Genomic DNA, 27,212 nt, shown 5'->3' with positions numbered 1-27,212 from the left:
CTGAAAAATTATTTTTCTAAATCCATTTAGCTGTTTTATTCTCGCTCATTTTGTTCAAATTTGACCTTTGTCCACACTGAGCCCTCCCAAGGGTCAGATGGTAGAATTCCCACTGTACTTTCTCATTGCACTGCACTCTCCTTTCCATGTGCAATGAGACAGCATGTCATCTGGAATTGGCAATCCCCACCTTCGGAATTTAGAGTCATTATTCCCGTTTCCCAAAGGCTGCAAACACACATCGCCTTGTCACCCAATCCCGTCATCTCCCTGGGCTATAGTCTCTTTCCTGGGTAACATCAGCACATTCCACTTTCAGCATCAATCAGACATCATGTATTAGGGGTACTGCTCTGGAATAGTAACAGATGCGAATTGTTCAAATTAATTCTTGATGTAATGAAAAGCAACCCAGAACAGGCTGCGTGGGCTAATTAAAATGTAGACCCCACCCCATGGCCCAACGACCACGATTCCCTCATGGAGAGACTGTGACGTTATGTGGGGGTGGGCTGGATGTATGCGAACAACTGCGGGCAGACCTCCACTGAGAAAGCTGGGGGTCAAAGGGCATCCAGACTGGGGACAGGAAGTCACTACAGTCAGCATTCGGAGAAGAGGAGCGCAGCGCAGGGAAAGCCGTCCCTTCCACGGACACTTGGGAAATTCAAGAATGTCTTCTGTGACCTTGGCACAGGGAACAGAACACAATCAGGAGGCCTTTCATTCTCAGTGTAAGGCTGTCCACAGGTTGAAATGGCGACCAGCAGGCACACTGAGAGCACCGTCCATGTAAGGTTTCAGTGGAATTGAGATGATAAGAGATGTTTTTTCTACTAATTGTCATGCAATGTTCATATCTCACATAAGTTTGCATTTAATATATAAGGCTAGTCCTGTGAATGAAGATACTCAGTCATAATTTACACTGCTTATATGTTTTCAAGTCTAAATGGTTATCTCACATGAACTGATACTAATACTCATGGTATTCGCATAATGTTTACATTGCACTCTGATTACATTGCACAGTGTTTACTTTTTTCGTCATAACTGGAATGGTATTTTTCGTCCTACTGTAAGGGACTTAATTTGTATTTGTGATCTGGTGACCAGAAGGACATGCAGAAGTTACTTGCAATAAACTCATGAATCTCCTGAATTAATATCAGACAATGCATGTTGAATAAACTTAGTTACCTTCTTACACGGTAACGATTTTGCTGCCTAGACTAAACAATAGCCTTGTTTCTGAGTGTCTGACTTCAGTGTTCTTTGGTAACTGCTTTCCCTGCTTGTCCTTTAGCCATGTAAAATCTCCCCTGCCTTTGGTTTGAGCTGAGCGAAGCAAGGAGAGCCACACTGATGTGATGAAAGTGGCAGGGACAGCATCCAATTTGCATAAATCAGAGGAGAGGTCTCATCGTCACGGCGAGTGTTCCACGTGTCCTGAGGTAGCAGAACCAGCAGTGAAGATGTCAGTTACGGTGAGACCATTATTAAACAAATAAACACTTCAGCATTGAATAAGATATAATGACGTACCAGAGAAAATCTGGTTTAGAAGACTCCATATAATCTGCTGGTTCCTTCTATTATGCAAAAGAATTACCCATAATCCCTTCCAGCAATACTGTGCTACCGTTTGCTAAAACCTGACTTTCTGAGGCAAAAGGTAATTTTGTGGCGTCACTGGTATGTGTCTCTCCTAATATTAAAATCATGACCTCTGGGATATGCAAGGCGACATCGTGCAGAGGTTCTTCACAATCATGGCTCAGGGGCCCTTGAAGAAAAGCCTGGAGCGCATTGCGTCTTCACCACATGAGAGGTGTGAAGTATCCTAACCTACAGTTGTAGGAACAGAGTGTTCCCTATCTTATTCATTTGTGGATTGCACTTTGGTGGCCCTGTTCGCCAGACGTCCTGTTGTAACATTAGAACATGCTGTCCTAATTTTGATATAAAATCAACATAGATTTGCATCCAGCTCGCCAATCTGGACAGGATGCCAGAGGTGAGCAGGATGAATATGATAAATGAGGAATGATTTCAAAGCCCAAAAAGTGGGAAAATTCAGGTACAACCATGATATATTACCCAATCTGGCTTATATGACAGCACAGTATCACAAATGGGCGGTTATCATAGGTTGGGCATAGGTTTAGAGGAATCACAGAGTAGTTAAGAGCAGGGGATTATGGTCATTAGGGATATGTTCTTTCAATAGGACTAAGGGATGAGTACAAGTCGACCATATTGGCAGAGAAGCCAAGAGTAATTTCTGCTTTCTTTTTAGCTAACGAGATCTCTGATTGCATGATAAAGATCCTTATCTGTGCATCTAAAGAGGAAAGAAAGTCTGGCAAAGCTTAAGAGAGTTAAATTAGTTGGATGTGTTAGTTAGATGTGTTTAGTTAGATGTGTTCGATTAGTTAGATGTGTTCGATTAGTTAGATGTGTTCGATTAGTTAGATGTGTTCTTTTTGACAGTTATATGAGTTTGAATAAAGTATTCATCTATCCTTGTCCAACACCTTGTCCGGTGCATGGTCAGAAGGATTTTTCTGACAGCAATGGATACACAAATGTTTGTGTCTTTATATGTGGAACAGTCGTGTTCTGAAGAAAAACAGAAATGACTGAAGCTCACAGGCAAGCATTTTTGCATTAAAATTCCATCGTGTACTTATTTCTGACTAATAAAATATATTCCCCCTTCATAATTGATGAAGCTTACGTATATGTTCATGCATTGCATTTCTTATTGAGATAAGAAAACAAGAGCTCCATGTCTAAAACAATGTATCTGTTATGTACTTATTTTGGGGAAATTGTGGTTTGCAACAGCCATTTTGTAAGCATTTAAAGACACATGAGCATTTAATAACCAAGCCCCTTAAAAACTGAATAATTATACGTATTATGCCCTGTTCTGTTTACCTCATAGTACAGAACTGAATTAACTTATATCATGCTTTGACAATGTAATTATTTCTCAAATGGTCATGATTATGTACCTGTTAGTTTATTTAGTTCCATTTGGGGGGGTTTTCCAGGATTGATGAGGGTCATTTTTCCCTGGACACAAATGGCTACAATTTGAAACAGCAGTTATATGGATGTTATAAAGATATTAGTTGTACAAATACCTAATTCCTCCCAAAGTTTAGAAATGAGAGCCGTAAACCCCATTAGCATGGGTTGCTAAAGTTTTCGCCTAATCATAATAATAATCAAAAGGACAGTAGAAGCACGAAAGATAAACTGGTTACACAGCGATGAAAAGTTGAACATTAAGACTCGAAAAATCTCAAGAAATGATTTTGGGAAGAGCATCATTCCTAGTGCGACAAAATACGCATTCTTAAAGAGAATAAACATTATGGCATGAAAATACAGTCATTAACCACTGGGACAAATAAGTAAATACATGGATAAATACAGCAGCTCTCAAACTACTTGGCAGAAGCCAGACGTACGTCATACTATGCCTTTTCAGAAATCCCAAATGGATGCAGCTGTAATGGAGTGTCCATTCAGCTAATTTCGTGGGCAAAAATACAATTAGCTTGACAGAATTGGATGTTGCCTCAGCTGTGTAAATACGAGCTTTTTCAGCAGACCAGTAACTATTATTCACTTTTACTAACTTAGCTGACGCAAGTTTTTACCCAGTTACCCCATACACACTGAGCTGATTTAGCACCAGGCTCAAGGGTTCAACAGCAGCCTCCCCTGGGACTTCAGTTTCATCAGGTCATGCCCTTAACTGGGGCGAAGCGGCGGCTCAATAGGCAACACAGTTGTCTCACACCTCCAGGGATGGGAATTGAAATCTCTCTGTATGTGTGAAGTTTGAATTTTCTGTCCCTGTGTTGCAGACTCTCTTCCACGGTCCAAGGATATACATTTTGGCTAACCGGTACCTCTGACTTGCCCGTAGTGTGTGTGTGTGTGTGTGTGTGTGTGTGCTCTGTGATGGACTGGCATCCCTTCCTGGGTCTACCCTTGCCTTGGACACACTGTAGGACCTCCTGGTGATCCACAGCAGGATAAATGGTTGGAAGGACACCCCTTTGTTAACCACTGCCTTACTTGCAAATTCACAGCAAGGACATTTCTATTTGTTGCATCACACGCTAGCAGTTTGTCTTACACAAACTCTTTAGTCCTGCCTCAGCTATATATAAGTCAATCAGTCACTTCAGCAGATGTATTGGCTAAGACGTAAATTAACAGTGACAAAAACAACAAACAGCCTCTGTTTGATGTTGAGTAAGTTATGTATTTTAATCAAAGACATATTGGATAGGTTTGCCAAGCTAAAGGAAAATATCATCTCTGAAACAAGGTTTGATGAAGTACTTCTCGCAGGAAATATGTTTAGCTACAAATATTAAATTAAGCATTTGTCATTAAACGAAGCATTCATTACTGGTCAATTGTATTAATCAAGGTTACCTTGTACACATTGAAGCAAGTTTAAAAGGTGAACTCATACTTCTTATTTCACTTTTTTAGACTAATGTAGATGTCACTCAAGGATGAGGGATGTGTTTAAGGCGGAGAAGCACAGAGATCATCAGTCAAACCCCCTGTTATTTCCCCACCCAAATTAAACTGTGCATCACCCCTGTATCCATTATCTCCTTCTGTAACCTGTTACTAATGTGTCAGCTGACAGTCCAGACCCTGCCCTCCCCCAGGTACAAATGGCTCCTGCTTCAGCCCTGCCTGATCACCCCTAACAGCACACCTCCTTCGCCGCTGTTTTCACAGACCCGCCGCTGGACGCTTCCCATTCCTTCATTCCTTCACCCACCGCCGTTTCATCATTCGAGATCAATGCTGTCTGAGATAATTCTGCCTGTTATCGTCTTTCGCTTTTCGTACCTTGTCGTTTCCAAGAACCGCTCAGAATCACATGATTACAAGCCGCGCTTACGAAGGCAGGTCACTCTGGTTTAGCATTTCATCACTACACCAGTAATGAAACACAACTCCAAAATATTTGGAGGTAAAAAGAAAAAAAAATGGCATAAGGTATACTTACAGAATGTTGTGTTCTTTTTATTTTTGTTTAAATTTAAACACAGCGTTCTAACCTTTATTTACATTTTAAAGCAGGATAACTATAGCAAACCATTACTTATGTTAAATAAGATCTACCATATCCATTACTGCAATTATTCCTATAGGCTCAGATATGGAGATATAAACAAAGACTTTCTAGTCAAATTCATTTAAATTTGCTGGTGATAACCCTCTTTTTTATGGATTACGGCCAGGGAAAACACATTCTTCTGCTGAACAACAAGAATCTGACCCAAATCTGGTCAAAATATGATGTGCTCTTTGTGACATACAAACCAAACACCAAAAGTTTCAGACCATTTCAAAAATGTCTGCATTATCTGCAGTCTTGATTGTTTATTCCTAGTGTGTCTAAACAAATGTAATAGTGACTAATCATTTTTACTATGAGCAAATAGTAATCTGGACCCAGTTAGAAGATGTGCTTTTCTTCAAATGATTCAGTAAACCAATATATTTGGATGTAGAAGTTGCTGTAATGATATGGAACCTAAACATCATCACGCCCCAATGGTAGTTATGCAGATGAAAACATGAGGGTAATTAGTGAAAGTTCCAGGGCAGGTTCAGTGAGCTATGGCAGTTTCTGTGGGATCACAGAACACTTTGCGTTACTGAGATAACATTGTGACCTACAGTGTCCACTGCACAAACTCGGTAGTCTGGCATCTACCAGGGCTGCACACACTGAGGCCATCGCTCGCTTTTTATTTAGGGAAGAGAGCAGGGCCAGCAGAAAATCCTTCATGGGGGAACAATGTAAACCAAAATGGCAGTCTCTTGCCCTTTCCTATACCACCAAGATACCTGAAATCTAATAATAACTATTAACGCAATTACCTTTATTATTGATATTTTTCTTTAAATGTTTCAATAAATAATACTCAGTGTTTAATGTGATGAGGACTGCGATTAAGCACCGAAAAAAGAAGCGGACTATTGCTTTTCCAATGCCTCTGATAACTTCTTTATCACTTTTGGTCAACCCGCTTAGGGCGCCACCTTCTGGGGGGGGGGGGGGGGGGGGCGCCGAATTATCAACCGCCGATAACCTGCCCTTTTTGGGAAGATGTACCTGAAGTAAGGAGAACATGGTATACAGCTAGAGGGAAAATGTAAAAATGTCCCGCATGTTTGGTCACTGGTACCCTGTGCTTCTGTGGAGTAAAATATCCCAGAATCCCGCCGTGTTTTATTTGTTCATATAATATGGGCTGCCAGCCCTTCAAAAATGTGAAATAAACAGTTTAGGAGTTTAGCAGGACCACAAAGTTACATTTATGTTGCTCTGCATCCCGAAATAAGCTTCTAAGTTATTAGAGTTATTAGTTACAAGTTGACTGAAAATATTCAAATGATCTGAAACTATAATCGCTCTGATATTCAATGTTTTCTCACCCTATCATCTTTGGCAGAGCTTTCGCTGTTAAAACAGCTTTCGATGCGAAGTTGTAAAAAACGTGTAAATCACCGGGAACAGTACGTCCAAACTGTCGCGCCTATATACCGGAACGTGTAAGTTTTATAGCCTTTGGCGACAGCAAATCTTTACATAAACGTGTGAAATGTGTCATGCGTGCACGCAAACACAGCGTGCCCACACGTCTTGCAAGGCTTTCTGAAAATAGATTTGACTTTTACGATGCAGTGTGAGGTATGGCTGCCACACAGTGGCCAGAATGATGCTGAACACCAAGCAGAAGTGATTCAAGGGTTCTGGAAACATGCATGAAATATTATTTGAATTTAAGCATTCTACGTAAGTTCACCAAAGTTCATGAGGGATGTTTTGCAAGTAAAGTGTTTTACTGAGAAGTTACAGTATTAAAATATATATCATTTACAAAACTAATAATCCAGTGAATCAATCACTAATGACGTTTGGGTCAACACATTTTGAAAACCTTACCACCATTCATCGTTTTAAAGCATAATATAGTCAATATGTTGAACACATTCATCCCCTACACCCTAACAAACAATACAATATTCTGATATCCGCTCTTTCACTTGTAGTAATTGCTATATTTTTCACCATTGTTTGTTTTGTATAGGCATATGAATGTTTTAGAAGACTTTATTAAGCACTGTCCTTTTAGACATAATCGCTACAAAGGCCTATAACATCCTCTAAACAGAGCACAACAATAAATGCTAAATAAATGTTAATGTAGGATAAATCCATTTATTCTGGAAAAAAAATGACGGGAATTTGGAGTAAATGTTGCGTGTGTGGCGTCCGTTTGCCTACTCCTCTCAGCCGGTGAGTCCTCAGCTCCTGAAGGAGTTATCATCTTCAGGAGGAAGGCAAAACAGCCACTAAGCAAGCTGGATTATTACCACACACCTGTGTACATCCCTCGATCTTCACGCCCTGCGGAGAGTCAGGGCCATTTTGGTGAAATGACCACAATCTGGTTGGTAATCATGGCTGGAACAAATATGTTTATATTATTAGGAGCCACAAATTTAATGGTCATCCCTCCCGCCACTTGGTAAATTTTACTGTCAGGGTTGGGCCCGAATATCGGAATCATAATCGTCGATACCAGCCTTGGTATTGTTATATATTCTGAAGGAATCTAGCAGAACGCAGCAGTCTAACGTCTCACACTTCACTTCTCCTTAACCACCCGCCCCTCACTTCCATATCTCTGGTCTCTACATGGTATAGCATCATCTATTGGCTAAAGTAAGTATCACAATATACCACAGGCATTGAATCAGTTCAAGAAGAAATTCAGTGATATCGCCCATTCCTATAGATGCACTAACCTATTTCTGTGGTTTTTCCTGGTCACAGCAGTAAGATGTCACTCCTAGCCTTTTTTGTAATGTGATATTTTTTTTGTCAGTAGTCACTGTCTCTTTAAGAAAATTTTGTACGCATTTCATCACGAGACTTTCCTTGATCTGGACCAGTTACGGAACCACTTGGCACGGGGATTCGGTCGTGGATGGGCTTTCTTTTGTACGGCTGAAGCGGATGGGATCAGCATGACACAAAAGCTGGCAAAAATTAAGTAGCCAGTTCAACAGGAGGATAAAGAAAGATAAAGGAAACAGAGAAATGACAGAAATCGGAGCTGGCATCAAAGCCGTTGCCTGGGTTACCAAAGGCAGAAACAAACAGAAGGTTCGGTTGTATGGATGGTAACAGAAGACAAGTTTACTGAATTAACCTGGATAACCACTGTCACCTGACTCCCCCCCCCCATTAAATTAATGTATAAACTTACTGTACTTAAGCTCATGGTATTAGTTTCATCTTTTGTGACTCACAAAGGATAAGTTCTCTCCCTGATATTTGCCCTTCCATGATTTTTATTAATTTTTTAGTAACTGTTTATCCAATCCCAGTTGCCGTGGCAACATGCTCGGGGCTACTAATTTATAGGGTATTCTAGACTATTCTGCCTCATTCGATGGGCCCCCCTTGCCAGGTCAGCCAAGGGCCCCCAGTGAAGTTAATTCGTTAATGTGGTGCCTATCCTGAGAAACATGGAGCGCAATTCAGGTCAGCACATTACGCCATGCTCACACAGCCACACACACACACACACACACACACACACACACACGTATTTACCCTAGTCTCATAATTAAGGCAGTTCTGGGCGACTTGCAAGTGTCAGGAAAAACCCCACACACTTAGAGCTGGGGGGCTAAAACCTGAATGTTTGGGATGTGAGGTGACAGCGTTATCTACCCAGGTACTGCACCAGCCCGATGCTCTCCTGTAAATGATCTATGTAGCAGATGGTTGTACCCCTTACTTGCATGCTATATAAAACAAGATTTGAAAATTGCACAGGGTAGTGTCCACAAATTTCCCAGTAATTCTTCACCTGCATAGTCACATCCCATTTTTGTGATGATAAAATTTCTGCAGATCACATCTGGAATGAATTTTTCATATTTGCATATTCCACATAGCAGGTTATTGCATCATCTGAGGTATGCTGTGGGGATTTCTGATTTGTACTGTCCAACACAAACACGCACCTCCTCCTGGAATCAGATACCTACTGATTTTCCACTGGCACCTGCAGAAACCCATAAACTGGAGGTGCATCTATATGCTCTGGAATTATTCCTTGTATGTTTAATGAATCTGTTAGGTGTGGTTACATTAAATTGTGTTTTGTGAGAATTTGGTTCAGTGTGGATTGTGGTGTAGCACTGATTCTCCTGGCAACACTTGTGAATTGGAATAAAACAGAATCCCCTGGAGAATGAGGGAGGAGAAGGCGGGACATGAGAAAAGGTGTGCCCCTTGCTTGTGGGAATTTTACTTACGCAAAAATGTTCTGAGGGCAGAATGAAAAAGTATTGATTCTGAGAAATAACCAATCAGATTGAAGAGGAGGCAGGACCGAGACATCTAATTGGTTGGTCCCTCTTCTAGTTGCTTGTGTAACATTTGTTTCGCTTCCCACAATAAGTAATCATAAATAAAGCATTGCACTTTGTGACAAAAGAAAAAATGTTTTTTTCCAATTTTTTTTATTAAAAAAATAAGATTTCTAGAAATATTGTAGCTAATGCAGCAGATTGCTCTATAATGGTCAGAATACATGGCTTTGGATTTGATTTTCAAGTCTGAATTGGAATGGTGATAATGAGAAATAGCAATCTTTCCATTTTCTAAATCAATTTACTTGAAGTCTCAGATTCTTGGGTCTGTCACACATTATTTGTACTGCTTATGTCTTTACATTTGTTTAATGTTTTTTTGTTTCTATTTATGCATTTATTTGTTTATTGTTGATCGATTTGAAACTTCACCATTATGACCCTGTTACACTGCAGAATATGTGTGATAGAATGTGATGATTCTATAAGATCATCACATTCTATTAGTTTGTACTAATTGTTTATTAGTACAATACGGACAAAAAAATTATAAACAATGCTAATAAAGAAAAGTACAGTAACCACTTTCATCTATTCAGTTACAATTTATGATTGCAATAACTGCAAATACACAATTATAAGGTTGTTTAATTTGTTTGTAAATTTATTAACCGATAAGAAACAGTCAAACCATATCTTAGACGTCTTAGAATTTCACAAACTGGTAAGGCATCTTTTGTATTAGAAGATTATTAAAATTTCACTGCACAGAAAAGTCCATAGATGCCAGCAGAGTTTAAGAAGCATCAAACTAAAAAAAATCTATTTCAAGCCTGAACAAATTAAAACTTACAGATCAGTGAACTCAGTGGTGGTTCATACACTAGTAACACTTGGTTGTTTCACAGTCTTTGGCATTAGATTTTATTATCTGTCTTTTGGTTGGAAACTACCAGTTGATTGATGTTTTCCCCCTGATCACAAGCAGCTCTGAAAGGGAGGATGACAAAAAGGTTTTTATTCATAAGGACTGACAAAAATGGTGCAGGAGGGAGAGGTTGTGAGGGATTACCTGAGAGGAGTCGAGGAAAGGGGGGAGATGCTGGATTAGCTGATGAGGAAAGTTCATGGAATTACAGCTGTTGAAACATAGTTGTAAGGTGGTTGATCTATTTGTGGGTTAAGGGGCTCTACTGCATTTGGGGTGAAAAAAATGGTATTTGGTGTATTTGTGCAGCCGGCTCATCTATTATTGTGCCGTTTTAACAAACTTGCTTTTGTTCGCTAGAGTCAGCTGTGTAGCTGCGTAATTGTATGGCGTAATGTTGCAGGGAGCTCATTTAACCAAAGTACATAATGGTACCTGACTCGCGTTTTCCCTTCGGCTATTACAGGCATTTAAAAAGGAGTGGCACCTTTTCATTAAAATAGATGTTCATTTCTGGGTTTCTTTCATTTTAGCTCTGCAGCTCAAACCACTGGCCGTGTATTTGGTCCCAAAGGCAATGTTTTTACCAACATACTGCTTTTTACTGATTCTGTTTTATTGATAATGTTGTTAAAATTTCAATGTGATATACTAAACACTGAAGAATATTAGATTTAATGTTAGATTTTGGGACTTATTTGCATTACTAAGAATGCTTAACCCTACAAGGTCTGTTGACATAATGATGAATGAAAACAACCTTCATGATCACAATGTGAAAATGTGACCAATGATCCTTTTTTTCAGTATTCAGCTAAAACCAGGTGTTTTCTAAATCAAGCCATTTCAAAAGTTTAATCTGGAAAACATGAACTTGTCGCATGTACCTGCTCATACAATTATGGTGATCCTAAAATGTTCATAGATATTTTAATGTAGAATTATTTACAGTAATAATAATGGGTGGCATAAAAGATATAGCAATACAGTAAATTATATGTACATGAGGATTTGAAAAAAAAGGTAAAAATGTGTAACAAATACTGAATAACAAATACTGAATTTTAGCAGATGTGCAGGAATCTGTCTTAAGAGACTCGTCAACCAATAGGCGATCCATTAAATCATCAAATAACTTATCCAATAATCTCATCTCACTGTTGGTTTTTTACAGGAAAGCAAGAGATGAGATTAATTCTGCATATATAAAAGATGTGACCCTATTCCCAGACGTGATGTGACCGTCTCTATACCCAGATGTGATGTGACCCTCTCTATACCCAGATGTGATGTGACCCTATTCCCAGGTGTGAGGCACTGAAAGGGCTCATACCAGCACTGGGTGGCCAGACCTTGGCACTGGGTGTGTCTCTGTATGCGGGTGCTGTGTCTTCACAGGTCAGATCATCCCAGCACTGGGTGGCCAGACCTTGGCACTGGGTGTGTCTCTGTATGCGGGTGCTGTGTCTTCACAGGTCAGATCATCCCAGCACTGGGTGGCCAGACCTTGGCACTGGGTGTGTCTCTATGTGGTTTTGTATCCTCAGGAGACAGATCATCCCAGCACTGGGTGGCCAGACCTTGGCACTGGGTGTGTCTCTGTATGCGGGTGCTGTGTCTTCACAGGTCAGATCATCCCAGCACTGAGTGCTAAATATGTGGGTTCTATAGTCTCCGGATTATCAGTGTTGCAAATCTCTGGTGGAAGTGTCTCAGTTTGGGGGGGCTGCATGCCCCGTAAGCCGAGTTCTGCCGAGCCCTGGCCCCCGGGCGTCTTGGGGTTTCTTCAGGGAGTGAGGTGTTCTGGTGCTGTAGCGTGGGCCCTCTGGGAGTGGGGACACTGGTAGTGGCAGACGCAGGACTCTATCATCATGACAGGGAGGTGGAGCAGGCGGCCCGCGGGGCAGCGAAAGGCCGCAGGGACAGTGCGAGTGCGGTGGGGGGTACAGCAGCGGCCGTCGGGGCACAGGCTGCAGTAGGTCAGCCGGAATGCCCCCACACTGAGGCAGCCCTGCTGCTCCAGGCGCGCTGGCAGAGGAGCTACATAACTGGGTTTGCACCACCACGTCCCCTGAGAACAAAAGCATCCTTTATCTTATAAAATTATCTCCAAACTATGTTTATCAAAATGCCCTTGATAAAACAGCCGGACTTTTAGTACACATCGTACACAAATTGTTAAAAAGTATTTTTAATTCTTATAAATGACCACATGGTGGCACTTTTTATCAAGTATAAAAACTCAAACCAAAGCTGTATGATAACGAAAATACATATTCCACAAGATTTAATGGTCAAAGCAGATCTTTGTCACCTAATCAACTACATTAAATTAATTAATAATTAGCTCAGTAAAACTACTTAACCCTACAGGGCCCAAATTAGATAAATTTTGAGTGAAAGTTGATGGTGGTTACTCACTGCTGTTGTCCTGTATGGGGGGTTCTGACAGGGCCGGACCATGCAGAATCTGGACTGCGTCTCCAAGTGGCAGGCCCGGTTCATGTTGGACACCCGTGTTGAAACGCCGGGGCCACAAGTTCTGGAACAGGCGCTCCACTCGGTACTTTGCTCGACGCAGTTAGAGCCCATGTTCTTGTTCAAGGTAGAGAGGTCCAGCTGAGCTATGTCAGGGCTGTAGGCTAGAACACAGTGCCAAAACAGGCTATACATCAGAACCTATTTGATGTGTGTGTGTGTGTGTGTGTGTGTGTGTGTGTGTGCGTGTGTGTGTTTGGGGGAGGGTTTCTGGGCTTCTGAGTGCAGAATCTTAGCAAGGGTGAAACCCCCCCCAACCTTTAATAAGTCACTACACTGCCACGGTATACAACTATGAGTAGAAACATATATTATTCTAATGACTGTTATTGAAAAGGGAATCATTTTTAATTAAAAAATAACTTAAGCTACAACAATTAGAATAGTAAGAAGCAGGACTGCTCAGAAAACACAATAACTGAATAGATAGAATCCCCATAGTTGAAACAACACAGTAATTGTCAAATTACGAACACAAAAGGTTGCTATGATACTGTTTTGGGAAACTGGTGCACATGTTTTCCTGTACATTTACTGCATGCCTGTTAACATGTCACTTGGTCACCTTGCCTGAGAGAGCTCCAGACATGACCTCGCCATCTACCAATCAGAGTGTACCTAAAGAACTGGGCTATTCCAGTAAGACAAATATCCCCAAAATCAAAGCCCCTCCCATTAGTATTGCACACCAAGTCAGCTAGCAAGGGATGTTCTGAAAACACTGGCATTGCGTAATGCTTCCCAGTTTCCCAGAATGCTCCTGCGGCATTTTTCAAAATGGTCTGGTCCTCCTAGACTGCCAAAGAGAGATTGATTTATTTTTCCAGAGTGTTCTCTCACAACATCATATTGTTCCCACCATCATTTTATGGTTAGGAGCAATACTGCAGTCGTTTTCTGCCGAGCGGGGCGAACTGAATGCGTAAGAACCTGATGGAATTCCTCGTCTGGCATATGAATGAATTCAGGATGCCAAACAGTTAACCAAACCAATCATATGTTCTCCAGCCATTGTAGTATAACAGACATCTTTGGCTGAAATGAAAGAGTCCTAAAAAATAATGATCCCTTCCTGTGTACTTTACTTGCTAGCCATTGTGTAGAAACCCAGATGTTTCTCAGAACTCCACAGCTGCCAGGTTGACTTAAGTCATTCAGGAAAAGTGCTGATCCGGTATTTTTTGTATAAAACGTGCTGCATTATAAACACGTGTCACCTAAGCAACCGAATAGTCGTTGAAGGTGACAGTGATGAATTTGTGAATGGCAGCTCGTGGAACATGTACCTGCCAGAGCATCCTGGAAGACTGTGTTCTCCATGCTCTCACACAGCCACTCCTTGCAACAGCGTCCTGGCAGCTGGATGAGCTGGGGGTGGGGACAGTCAGGGCCTGGTGGCCGCAGCTCCTCACTGCACAGGCGCAGGCACGTCACCCCTCCTCCCAGACAGTGGCACTGCACAGCGCAGGATGGCTGGAAGCGCTGCCCCTCCTGGTAGCTCACACCATTGAACTCACAGCCGAGCTCCTCTTGACCTGGTCAACCAAGAGCAGTGATTCTTAACCCAATCCTCCAGAACCCCAAGACAGTTCACACTCCATCCCAGCTCCCAGCACACCTGTACCAGGTATTCGGTGGTCTTGATTGGCTGGGAGCTGTGCTATCTGGGGGTCCTCCAGGACCGAGTGGAGAAACACTCAGCTGAAGTAAAAGCATTGTCATTCTGGAGACACAATGGGTGGAGATGAGCCTTGGCTTTTAGTTATTTCCCACCTGACTTGTCAGTACCTCACGTTCCTACTCTGAGCAAGGGTTAGTGAAAAATGCAATGAAGAAGCAGAGAGCTACACATTTTCATGTGGCACAGCATGAGGAACGCAATGCGACAACACAACACCGGCATTTTTCACCTCCTTGTGTCAAAAACCATTAGCTATTAAAATAAAAGTGTCAGCATGTTCCAAAATCATTAAATTTCCCTGCTCTACTTAATAAAACCTATGAGCTATCACTGCAGTATTTAAACATAACCTTCACATTACTATTCCATCTGTAGGATTTCCTTGACATCACCGCAAGTTTGCTCCTGGCTGTTATTTGACGTTCAGATTTGCCAAAAGTATAACAGCCAATGTCCTTCTGGGATTTCATCCAGTGGCCATTATTATTCAAGTGATAAATCGCCCCACTACCAGCTTTAAAAGGCGAGCCTACGCACCAACGCACTCTCCCGTTCCCCCCGGGTAGCTGGCGCTGTAGTCGCACGCCAGCCCCTGCTGACTGTCGCAGGCATGCTTCTTGTCGCAGGTCTCGCCCAGCTGCCTGGCACACATCTGGCAGCAGTGGCATCCATCCAGGACCAGAGGCACCCCAGGGGGACAACGTGGAGGCGGTTTGGGACAATGACAAGGGCCCCCACAAAGCTGGGAGCAAGCCTGGCAAAAAGAGACACACTTAAAACACTCAAATACGCACTCAATATTATTTTATGGTACTTAAAGTAACACGGTCATTTGTGGTGGAGTCATATAACTATATTTTATCCATCTATTACTTGAAATACTTTTTGTGGAGCACACAACAGGTTGAAATTCAGTGTTTTATGCTAAATCCAGGGCAATGATCTTTTCTTTTAGAAAAAAAAAATAGATTATTATTATTTTGTGTTTTTTATACTTAATTGAATATGTGTTCAGTCTACTTAAACAGATTACTTTTTTTAATAAACGAGTCCCGCGAGTTTTATTTTTAAAAATGCCAATTTTTTATTTCCTAAGCACTAAGAAATAACCAAAGCAATGATCATTTGTTGTCATTCGGGCATTTACATTGCATTCAGGTCCTAAAATAGTTTTTAAATCGTGTTATACGCAGTCGCTTGGTTTAAATCCAAACATGGAAATAAGAAAACATTTAGTTAGTGGGAAAACAGTCGCACTGCTAGTAACTTCACCACATGCTGGAGGGAGGAAAATAACGGGAATTCACCTGTGCAATTGTGCAAATGAGCAGGAAGCAAGTGAAGCGCGTCATTTCCAGGGTTTCTTAACCCGCCGGATGGATAACAGCCTTCGTCCGTGGCGGCGCTTCGCTCCTTCGTCTGAGGTCTATTCGGGAACAGGCTCATTTATAAGTCCCGGTTCTGATGTCACCGGCAGACTGAAGTAATGTACAACTATCAAGTGGAGCGCGATCAGAAATGTATATAAATGCCACAAAACACAAATTCATATTACCACTTCCTCCCAGTCACCATCCAAATATTTTCTTTGCGCTCTTTCTATTAATTTTAATTTAGCGTCTTTCCCAACAAAATCTTCATAAATAATTGTTACTCTTATCTGTGACGATCAAAAACAATTCTATTTATTTACTTACTTATTTACAAGTTTTGAAAGTGTTGGCAAATAAACTGGTTAAGCATTATTTTATAGGCTACAATGAGATGAGAGAAAATTATACAGATGTATTTAAAAAAATGACACTGTAAATAAGCACAATGTTTGAATCCACAACACACCAAGAGATTAGGATTACAACAGTGGACAGCAGCTTATAAAGGAACACATTTCAAGTTTAAAAATAGCCCTTGTCAAAGGAGGCCGGTTCGTTTGTGCAAATATTCCCTTCAGTATTCTAACAGATGGGGACCATGTGCAGGGTCTGGTAGAGCAAAGAATTGAATTCGCCATCAATATTGTGTCATGCAGGAATTCTTGTAAATTTATGGTTTTCAAAGTCATAAATCCAGAATCCTGAAAGAAAACTGTTAGTGTATGCTGTGTTTATTGTGTTAGAGCTGCAAAAATGTAAACTTAAAATATTTCCAAATAAATGTATGAAAGTTCATACAAAAAGCAAGATATTCTACAGTAAAGCACATGTTTTGCCAGTAAAGCAGGTTAACCTATTTCTAATACTTCCTATTTCTATTTAGGCCTATAGTTTATATATAAGACAGAGATGAATGTGTATTACCATTTTCTATATAAGCAATAAAAACTCCATAACAGTGTTTGCAGCCTGCATTAACCCTTCAGTAGAGTTTGCCTAACTCAGTACCCTGGTGCACGGGTCCATCTGTTCAACAGTCTGCTGGCTTTTTGGAAAACATGGGCTGTGCACAAATATTTAAGCAACTTACTCCACCCGCCAGTAACCAGTTGTTTGAACTGCACTTCCGAAGCTCTGGAGATGTTTTTGGCCTCCAGGGAAGCTTCCAGACCTGTGAGAACTGGCGGCCACCAGGCCTGAGATGATATTTTTGGCAGCGCTATGAGCATCGAGCGCGGATCTGCCCTGATACAACTTCATCGTGGCTCAGAAAATGCTGTTTTAGCAATTATCTGCTATGTTCAACTCAAATGTGGCTCTAGAGCCACCAAACAGGTATTCCCCAAGTAACCCACGCTTTCCCTCCGTTTATGAGGGTTTTGATGCTTGTCTATTCTTGTGAATTGCATTTCATGCCACAATTTAGCAGGTTTTTTTTTGCTAAGGTTCATTGAACTTTTATTCATAAACATAGCTACCCCATTTAAATTACAAACATTCCCATTTCAAAACGGTTTCCCCCTATTTTCATTGGCTCTGAGTGATGTCAATCATAGAACATGGAACAGGTTTCCCAAAAGCCAGTATGTCATGCAACTGTGATTTTAATAGTAGGCCTACTTAAGTCATCCCCATAATTATTGTAATTATTGTGTTTTTATGTTGTGCGATTAGTATTAATTAGTATTATGTTGCCCCTTCCTAAAAAATAATCTGGAGCCCCCACTGCAGAATTTACAGCTGATTGTGTATTTCTGTAATTATATAACCTGGATTTGACCGGTTATATTTCTGTTCAGTATTAAAGGTCTAAATTTAACTGCACTTTAACTACATCCAGTCTGAGGTTTTTAAACCGACCACCTTCCAAATTCTTTATTTTCAGAGAGTCACTGAGGAATGTTATGAGACACAACAACTCGATGATACGTACTGTGGGAGCCAAGCAGAAATATTTGAAATAGGCCGTTGTTTTAGTCCCGCTACATTCTCCCCTGTGGACAGTCTCCACATTTAGCGTGACAAAAAATAATTACATTACTAGGTTTCTTAACATGTTTGCAGGGCCGGCCCGTGGCATAGGCAATATAGGCAAATGCTAAGGGCGCATCCATCCAGGGGATAGTGAGCAGGCAGCAGGGAGATGGCAGGATGAGGACAGTGTGCAGGCAGCAGGGAGATGGCAGGATGAGGACAGTGTGCAGGCAGCAGGAAGATGGCAGGATGAGGACAGTGTGCAGGCAGCAGGGAGATGGCAGGATCAGGACGGTGCAGGCAGCAGGAAGATGGCAGGATCAGGACAGTGTGCAGGCAGCAGGAAGATGGCAGGATCAGGACAGTGTGCAGGCAGCAGGAAGATGGCAGGATGAGGACAGTGTGCAGGCAGCAGGAAGATGGCAGGATGAGGACAGTGTGCAGGCAGCAGGAAGATGGCAGGATGAGGACAGTGAGCAGGCAGCAGGGAGATGGCAGGATGAGGACAGTGAGCAGGCAGCAGGGAGATGGCAGGATGAGGACAGTGTGCAGGCAGCAGGGAGATGGCAGGATGAGGACAGTGAGCAGGCAGCAGGGAGATGGCAGGATGAGGACAGTGTGCAGGCAGCAGGAAGATGGCAGGATCAGGACAGTGTGCAGGCAGCAGGGAGATGGCAGGATGAGGACAGTGTGCAGGCAGCAGGAAGATGGCAGGATGAGGACAGTGTGCAGGCAGCAGGAAGATGGCAGGATGAGGACAGTGTGCAGGCAGCAGGAAGATGGCAGGATGAGGACAGTGTGCAGGCAGCAGGGAGATGGCAGGATGAGGACAGTGTGCAGGCAGCAGGGAGATGGCAGGATCAGGACGGTGCAGGCAGCAGGAAGATGGCAGGATCAGGACAGTGTGCAGGCAGCAGGAAGATGGCAGGATCAGGACAGTGTGCAGGCAGCAGGAAGATGGCAGGATGAGGACAGTGTGCAGGCAGCAGGGAGATGGCAGGATGAGGACAGTGAGCAGGCAGCAGGGAGATGGCAGGATCAGGACAGTGTGCAGGCAGCAGGAAGATGGCAGGATGAGGACAGTGTGCAGGCAGCAGGGAGATGGCAGGATCAGGACAGTGTGCAGGCAGCAGGAAGATGGCAGGATTAGGACAGTGTGCAGGCAGCAGGGAGATGGCAGGATCAGGACAGTGTGCAGGCAGCAGGAAGATGGCAGGATGAGGACAGTGTGCAGGCAGCAGGAAGATGGCAGGATCAGGACAGTGTGCAGGCAGCAGGAAGATGGCAGGATGAGGACAGTGTGCAGGCAGCAGGAAGATGGCAGGATGAGGACAGTGAGCAGGCAGCAGGAAGATGACAGGATGAGGACAGAGTGCAGGACCAAGAGGTGAGTTAGAAATTAGGCTGTACTTGAAGATCTACTGTATCATCAAGACAGATATTAGCCTAACAGGTAAATATGTATTTCTGAAGCCTGTTGGAGCTGGGGGGACTGAGAGGGCAGAAATAACACCAGACTGCTGGACCAGACCAGGCTGTTTGTAAATGTATAGGCTTATTACTTTTACTAGTATACTTCATCTAGGATAATTCCTGGCAGTTATCAAAGCCAAGTTCTTTTGGATAGGGATAAGGATAATGAGATCTTCTGTATTGATTCTCATTGTGTCGCATGTCCAGACCATGACCGTGTGTTGCATACATGTTAGTAAACACCCCTTAACATTGATTCTGGTGGCTATTCGTATTGACGCGGTAGTGGACCATAATGGTCATAGCAGTGTTTTGAGGGCAGTACCCCCCAATTATGGAGAGGTAATTCACACTCTGGCTGCGGCACTGCACTGTAATCAGTGCACGCTCCTCTACAGCCCTAACTCTCACAATGTGGAAGGGTTGACTGTAGATTGCATCTACTTTAGATCTATACACTAAATTTTCTAAGCTTCAGATCTAGTCTTGTTTGAGTAGTTTTTAAAAGCAAAGATTTATTCAGTTTATATTTTGCATTTTTATGTAATATTCTATTTTCTGAAATTCACAATTCCAATGCCTTTCAATGAAAATTTCACAAGCAGCCATTGAAACAGGTAAATCTGAATTGCAACAGGAAACCAAAAAAGGAAAGGTTTCATTTCACTGTCCTTATGTTCTCATTCACATCTTCTCCCCAGATGTGTGGCACTATGGTGACACAGCTGCCCAACCTGAAGAGATCCAACTCTTCTGATTTTATGCTGGGGGGGGGGGGGGGGGGGGGGGGAATGGCCATTTGATTGCAATCATTCTGTCCTTATGAGTGAAAGCCCATTCAGCAATAATCTGTTCTGAAAATTGCAATTAACAGTCACCCAAGGGCATAACTTTGGGTTGAGCATTTGGGGGGATCTCCACCCTTTTAAGGGGGTCCAGGGGGTTATATTTGCTGGTTTTGATTATCAGGGGGGTTAGAACCCCCCATCTCCCCCATAATTTACACCCATACAGTCACCATGTGGATTTGTTTACTTATCTGCTGTCTTTCAAATGTCAGCCACCCTCTTTTTAACTTGCCATTTTGAAAATAAAATAGGCCTACCAATAATTATCTGGTCCAGGAATTCAGGTTTTCAATCTTGCATCTTCCCAGCGTTGCTCCTATTTGACTTTGTCCTATGGAGCATTAAATTAAATTCTAGAGAATAAAATCGCTATGTCTAGTTGTTGTATGCATCAGAAAAGCATTACTTACTCCATGCTCTACATTTCATAAAATATTTTAACTCACTTCATGTTCAAGACTAGAGCTCGCTGTCCGTTTGAAGGCCTGAAAGACCACCCAAAGCTAGCTGGCTATAGAACATTCACAGCATAGACGAAATAGTTCAATATCATCATGACCCACCAAATAAATAAGGTCATCTGTTGATGTCTTATGCTAGCTATGACTTAAAATGTAAAAAACATTCATACAAAATGTTCTATCCGATGTCATGAGGTTCACTTAAACAATTACATAAAAAGGCTGTTCAACTCATAGTCTGGGTTTTACTCAGACCGTAGTTTAATAACAGAAAATCACAGTACCACGACTTAAACCATAATAATAACATAGGATGAGTTTTGTTAAAATGGGACACTTTCTGAAAATTTGCTTTCTGGAAAAATCATCTTAATGTCTTCATTCCCAACTTGATACCATTCTAAATACATTAATGCCCCTTCAACAACTGAATTCTTCTTTTCTTTTTTTATTGTCATATTTACAAGTATGAGTACCATGTACAATGAAATGCTTACTTGCACGTGCTCCTGCAGAAAGTGAACATAGACAACAAGACGGCTAGACAACAAGACGACAAGTGAATGTAATGAAGTGAATATAAATAAGTAAACAAATAGATAAATAAGGCCAGAATCCCAGGAATAAATAGAGACAGTGGCAGAAGTATATGTGTGGGTAGCAGCGGAGGTGACGTAAGGTTACGCTATGCGTTGTTGATGAGGAAGCATATCCCGCCACGGCTCTTTTCCCGGAGAACACTGTATAGAAGAGAAAATAAAATATCACTAAACACATATTTTAACTGCAAAGTTTAACTGTCCCATTTTGCCAGGTGTTCCATTTTCACAATACTCACCCTATAAAGAACCCAACCTGTTAAACATTAACATTAACCATCAGTAACAATTAGTTCGCTTACCAACAGCCTATAATTATCTTAAACTATTAGCACAATTGAAGATAATCATCTGACTATTTAACTGAATAGGGATTAAAGGATTTCGGTTAATGATGTGTTTTTAAAGTAACTTCATAAACTTTATTTAACTTACCAAATTCCGTTTTGGCTTCATGGCTTTAGTTAAGCTAAGAATGAATTTTTCCAAGATTGAAATATCAGTTAATTACTTCACTGCACGTATACGATAAGGTTCAGTGCTTACGAAACTACGTACTTTATTACACATAACTGATGTGTACGTGTTAATGAGAATCAGTTCGCTAAACAAATTGACAGTTTCACAGTAGTGGATTGAGAGAGAAAAAATCACACACCTCATGCAAGTTTCAAACACATAGCCTACTAGTCTAACCAGTAAGTAGCCAAATAAATTCTGAAATACTTTTTAAACCGGTTAATGCCACTACTAGCTGTCAATGCCTGACTTATGAAAAATAGAAAATTATCTTGGAAGAAATTTCCTTTCAGTGAGATTTTCTTAATAGCATTAAGGGATTAATATTGTTATTATTTTGAAATTCTCTGGTTCCAAAATTTACGGGATTATGTGATACTCGACTGGTTTTCTATTATACCTATAGAATAAACGATGAAAGAATGCCATTCTGCAGCAAACGGGCAAATGGGAGTATTAAGGCTCTTCTGAAAGAAAAAGATGCCGCTAGACTTTTGTTTGCTCTAATACGAGGTTTATTGCTTCCCTGTCCTGAAAAGATAACACTTACTTGTTTATGGCATCCATTCTGGACGAGTAAATTACCTACAACAATTACTCGCCGAGGTCCATACTGGGGGGTCTCCATTCACATGCTAAAACTTCGCAACTACGATATTCTAATTAATGACGTAGAAAATCCTGTTGGTTTTAAGAACAAGATGCTGTGAAAGCCTATTTTATTACAGCTGGGAGCGGCTGTAGAGTACTCGTCTTATTTTATACCTGGTTAAGTTAAGCGTTTGTGGTCCATATATTGAACGGCATGTCTTCCACTGCTGTTCGGCCGGTGGAGAGAAAGACTGTGTTTACTATTGAACGAATCTTGGGATTAGACGGAAAGGAGCAAAGTACTGTACCTGTAAAGCCGCATAGACCATGGATAGGTAGGCAGAAACGTCTTACTCATATCCTCTCTTTTCATTACAACGTCAACGGGTTTTAAAACGTTTGCTGTGTATCAGTGCGTACTAGTAAATTAATGAAAAAGAAGCGAGAGAATTACTTAAGTGCTTTTTTAAATGGCACGGTCTTTGGTGCTTATAATATGGATATTGTGCTTTTCAGATGCATGCAGCAATTTGGTCGGATCCGAATCGCAATTTACACAGGAGACGAAATGCAAACAGGATTCATGCGACCGACCGGCTTCAGATTCGTACAAGAGAACCTTGAACTGGTATATCGGTCGCAGGCCCCGAACCGCATTTACCGGTGCACAGGTGAAAACTTACAGATGTTCTGTAGGTTTTGCTTCTTTGACTGAAATACAACCTGAGGCTTATTGGCAAGTGAGGGTAACTTTGTGTTTCTCCCCAGATTGAGATCCTGGAAAGCATATTTCAAATCAATTCCTACCCTGGCATAGATTTGAGAGAGGAGCTGGCCAAGAGACTGGAACTGGAGGAGGACAGGATCCAGGTAAATGGCTAAATCTCTCTTCTTTGGATTAGCAGCATTAGTCAGAGTTCCATTATTGTACTGGATATTCATATAACACTTAAGGCACATGCATAACCCCTAGAATGGAATATGTTGTGTTTCATAATTTCAAGAGGATATACGGTATATTTAAATTCTTTGTGGTTCATTGAACCTTAAAGGATGTTTCTGCCTCCTTTCTCAGATCTGGTTTCAGAACCGGCGGGCGAAGCTGAAGCGATCTCACAGGGAATCTCAGTTCCTGATGGTGAAGAGAGCCTTCTCCAATCTCCATGGCCAGGCAGGACACTAATATTCCCCACAGACTCAATATCAGAGATGCACATTCACAAACCATCTCCTCTGATATCCAGCTAGTCGCTGTTGGCCCCAGAATCCCACTATTTTTGTACAGTCTAAACCAGGGGTCTCTAACTTCCGTCCTGCAGAGAACACACTCTGTACAGGTACGTTCTCTGACTGTTCCACCACCTGATTCAACTTCTCTGCTAATTGCCACCCATTTCTTGAATTGAAGCAGGTGTGTTAAATGAGGGGAAACCCAAAAATGTGCAGGGTTGGGACTCTCCAGGAGTTGAAGACCCCTGGTTTGAACGCTTGTGTATATACAGATGTATTCCTTTTTATTTGAAAATGTCTCTGTATAATATGTATGCTTCAATTGTTTCAGCATGTTTGTAGATAAGCTAACAATTTTATAGTAAATTGACAGAATCTCTGGTCTTAGTTTACCTGAAGTGGTTTTCTGTTCCTCTTTTGTTGAGGGAGGGGTCAGAAATCAGCCAGCATGTACTGTAGCTAAATACACATGCAGGTAGACCAGCCTATTGTCATGTATAGTGTGGGTTTTAATGGTCAGTGCTTTAATTCGCCTCCAGAAAGCCCGTCATACTGGGTTAAGTCCCACTCAGGTCATGCAAATGCCCCCCCCACAAAAGTAATTTGTCTTAATGGTACAGTTACAGCAACTTAGTGCAGGAGACAAAGCACTGGTAGAAATAAGTAGTTTAATTTAATTTACAACTGTATTCAAGGCTAATTCAAAACCATTTAAGGATTTAGATAATCTTCTTATATGTAAATGAATCCAATGCACAAATTGTATCTTCAATAAATAAAAATAAATGATTTGTTTTTAAAGGTGCCTCAAGACTGAATATTAAGCACTCGAGGAAAAAAATCAGTAGTCCTGTTCCATAAAGTCCTACTTCATACGATGTATTGTAGTGTCAAAGCAGACTTTGATGACTGTATTTTATTGGAAGAAATGGCCAGTAGTTTCTTTTTAATAGTGGATTTTTATCAGAAAGATCTCATTAATAATTTGCAATAATAATGATAATAATAATGATAATTAAGAGTGAGCTTAACTAGTCTCTTTATTTTATATATAATTATAAATATGTATCAGTATTACATGTGAATTATGTCTATGTGAGTACATTATCAATGAAAAAACATGCAGCAATTGCTTTTCCTTATCTAGTGGTCTAAAAATCACTTAAAAAGACTTGAGTTGAGCATTACCATTTCATCTCGATTTACCATATGGACTATCCCTTAGTTGCTGTGTCTGCAGTGAAAGATGGGAGATAAATGACATTGGACTGTGTATAATTAAAAGATTCTTTTTTCATAAGAAAGGAAACAGTGCCCTCTAACGTTTTAATAAAACAATGCAGATATAGATGGGTATCAACTGAGTTTTCCTCGCATGTCAAATGTACATGTGGGAATTACACATGGTGAACATATACAGCCATTTTAGGCTTAGAGCTGATGTAACAACATGAAGTGACATAATTATGACATGATTAGAAAATAATGTATTAGCAGAGCCATTGCACACCATTTATTTTCAGTTTTGGGAGGCTCATTTGGTTACCCATAGCCCCATCTAGTGTTCTCCTCAGAATGGACAAAAAGTCATATTTGTGGGAACCAAAAGTTGGGAGGAGGTGGGTCGATTTACATACTTTACCTGACTAGTTTCATGGTGTTCCATATTGTAATAACCTGTTTCCTGGGACCCTTAACGAGCCCAACTGTCTATAGCAGAGACATAGCTACAGGACAGGCAGGGACACAGTTCGGGCCCCAAGAAAGCATATCATATGGGGGTCCCCAACTCAGACCAATTCAATTTCCAGTTTTGTTCCTGTCAAGGGCCATTGGAATCATCTTAACCCCCCTCCCCACAGATAGGCAAAGACATTGCAATGACAAATCTGCTTTATTTGTGTATTCTTTTTCACGAAAGTAAAAATAAAATAAAATAAAAAGGATTTACATTTATTAAATTCTCTTTGTTGATATTAATCTAGACTTCGTGTTAACACAATTCATCATGTCTGGGGAGGGTGAGTCGGCGAGCTCCATGGAGTTTTTCTGCCTAGGGCCCTAGAAGAACCTCTAGTCCATAACGTTCGTTAGAAAGACACTAATTTTTGTGACAGCTGGCAGGATGCCATATCCAGGAAGTATAGTTCATGTCATTTTAACAGAGGAAGCAAATCATAGAAAGGGGATTGGATATTTTCATTCCAATTGTGGGAGGAAGTGCTGGGTCTTGAACTAGACCCAACACAAGATCAGCCTAAGTTAGTACTGGCCGCCACTACACCTGGCACAAAGTGAGGTGGCCATGTTAAGGAGGGACATAGTGAAGGATGGACGATCCATGTAGTGGCTCACAAAAATACAAAAAATATGAATATCAACGAATGAATAATTCAGTAAAACCGTAGGCGATGCAATACATTTTGCGTAAAACTACATACTCGGTCATTAAATAATGCAATTTTGAAAGAAGTCTGGCTTATCTTTTGCTTAAGCCTTTGTCTTAAATTCTTCTTCATTTTCTTAAAGGGTATTTTACGTAAAATTTATTGTATGGAACCTGGGAGGAATTTTTTTTTCTGGGGTTGTAGTAAGTTATTTCTCATACTTTCCTGTGAGAAGCCTGGCATAGCAGATTCTTGTGCCCCATACCCAATTTAGACTAATATTAACATAGTTTTGGGAGAATTTAGCTAGCCTGCCAGGGACCTGAACTTTAAAGTGACAGAATGAGATTTTTTTGCCGGAATGCAGCGGGAACCAGGGAAGGGAAAATCTTGCGTACAGCATGACGGCGAGCAAGGCGGACTTGTTGGGAGGTGTTGAACCGGGACCCCAGCTCACACCACCAAGGTGTGAGTCCATGGTCAGCAGCAGGGTCCTGCTGATTGGTTGCAGGTGTGAGTGGTGCCCGCTGTAGAAGCTCCTCCGCTTCGGCCTGGTGGAGGCCTTCTGCGACCTCAGTGCTGAAGGCCCCAGGAACTCAGGCTAGCACCTCATTTGCGAGTAAATTACGTGGCTGCCTCTTTCTCCTTGCAATACTAAACATTGACTGGCTCACAATATAGCTTTTAAAATCTTCAGCTTAGCCTTAAGCAATTCTCAGTCCCCAATAAATGCCGCAAAAGTAATGTTTCACTGGGTCAACCATACTACCAGAAAACCTATAAAGAAGAGAAATACACTGATTAAGTTAAAATTAAGTTAAGATTATTGTTGTGTTGGCATAACTTGTGTTCTTGGAAATGTGTACAGAAAGACTAACTTATCCAGCCTTGATTTTAATTTCACATTTACCTTTGCAGATGCTTGTAACAGATAAATATAGCGAGCAACAGCCCAGATATGTACGAGTAAATGGATCTTCTGTAATGGAGGATACTCCAATAGTAAATGTAGCTATTTTCATGAACGGAGCGGAGAGGCCTGACAAATATTTTCTAGTGATCGGCTTGAGGAATTCACAATAGCAGGCAGATTTTCTGTGGATGCTAATCCCGATTTTCCCAGCAGTCAGCTCCCCTTTGTCTGTGGCTGTCAGAAG

The 27,212-nt window shown here is 41.3% G+C and overlaps 2 protein-coding genes and 1 long non-coding RNA gene across 3 annotated transcripts; 1 reads left to right on the top strand and 2 right to left on the bottom strand.

Moving 5' to 3' along the window:
• Window positions 1–10,187: 10,187 nt before the first annotated feature.
• Window positions 10,188–16,006, bottom strand: LOC111843626 (CCN family member 5-like). The gene is made up of 5 exons (XM_072714916.1): window positions 15,908–16,006; window positions 15,138–15,354; window positions 14,206–14,454; window positions 12,803–13,023; window positions 10,188–12,452 (listed from the first exon to the last, which is right to left on the bottom strand). The coding sequence occupies exons 1-5, from the start codon at window positions 15,950–15,952 to the stop codon at window positions 12,168–12,170; spliced, it is 1,017 nt and encodes a 338-aa protein (XP_072571017.1). The 5' UTR covers window positions 15,953–16,006; the 3' UTR covers window positions 10,188–12,167.
• A 5-nt stretch (window positions 16,007–16,011) lies between these two features.
• LOC111843625 (uncharacterized) lies at window positions 16,012–21,291 on the bottom strand. Its single transcript, XR_002838215.1, has 3 exons — window positions 21,227–21,291; window positions 20,526–20,599; window positions 16,012–16,026 (listed from the first exon to the last, which is right to left on the bottom strand). It is a non-coding gene; the product is annotated as an uncharacterized lncRNA (long non-coding RNA).
• A 1,268-nt stretch (window positions 21,292–22,559) lies between these two features.
• On the top strand, window positions 22,560–24,359 carry hesx1 (HESX homeobox 1). The gene is made up of 4 exons (XM_023811353.2): window positions 22,560–22,773; window positions 22,955–23,109; window positions 23,207–23,308; window positions 23,514–24,359. Exons 1-4 carry the CDS (start codon window positions 22,653–22,655, stop codon window positions 23,619–23,621), a joined length of 486 nt encoding a protein of 161 aa, XP_023667121.2. The 5' UTR covers window positions 22,560–22,652; the 3' UTR covers window positions 23,622–24,359.
• Window positions 24,360–27,212: the final 2,853 nt, after the last annotated feature.

Source organism: Paramormyrops kingsleyae, chromosome 8 (genome assembly GCF_048594095.1).
Source record: "Paramormyrops kingsleyae isolate MSU_618 chromosome 8, PKINGS_0.4, whole genome shotgun sequence".
Classification (NCBI taxonomy): domain Eukaryota; kingdom Metazoa; phylum Chordata; class Actinopteri; order Osteoglossiformes; family Mormyridae; genus Paramormyrops; species Paramormyrops kingsleyae.
Note: the sequence above shows the minus strand (reverse complement) of the source record. Positions and strands in the feature narration are given on the sequence as shown.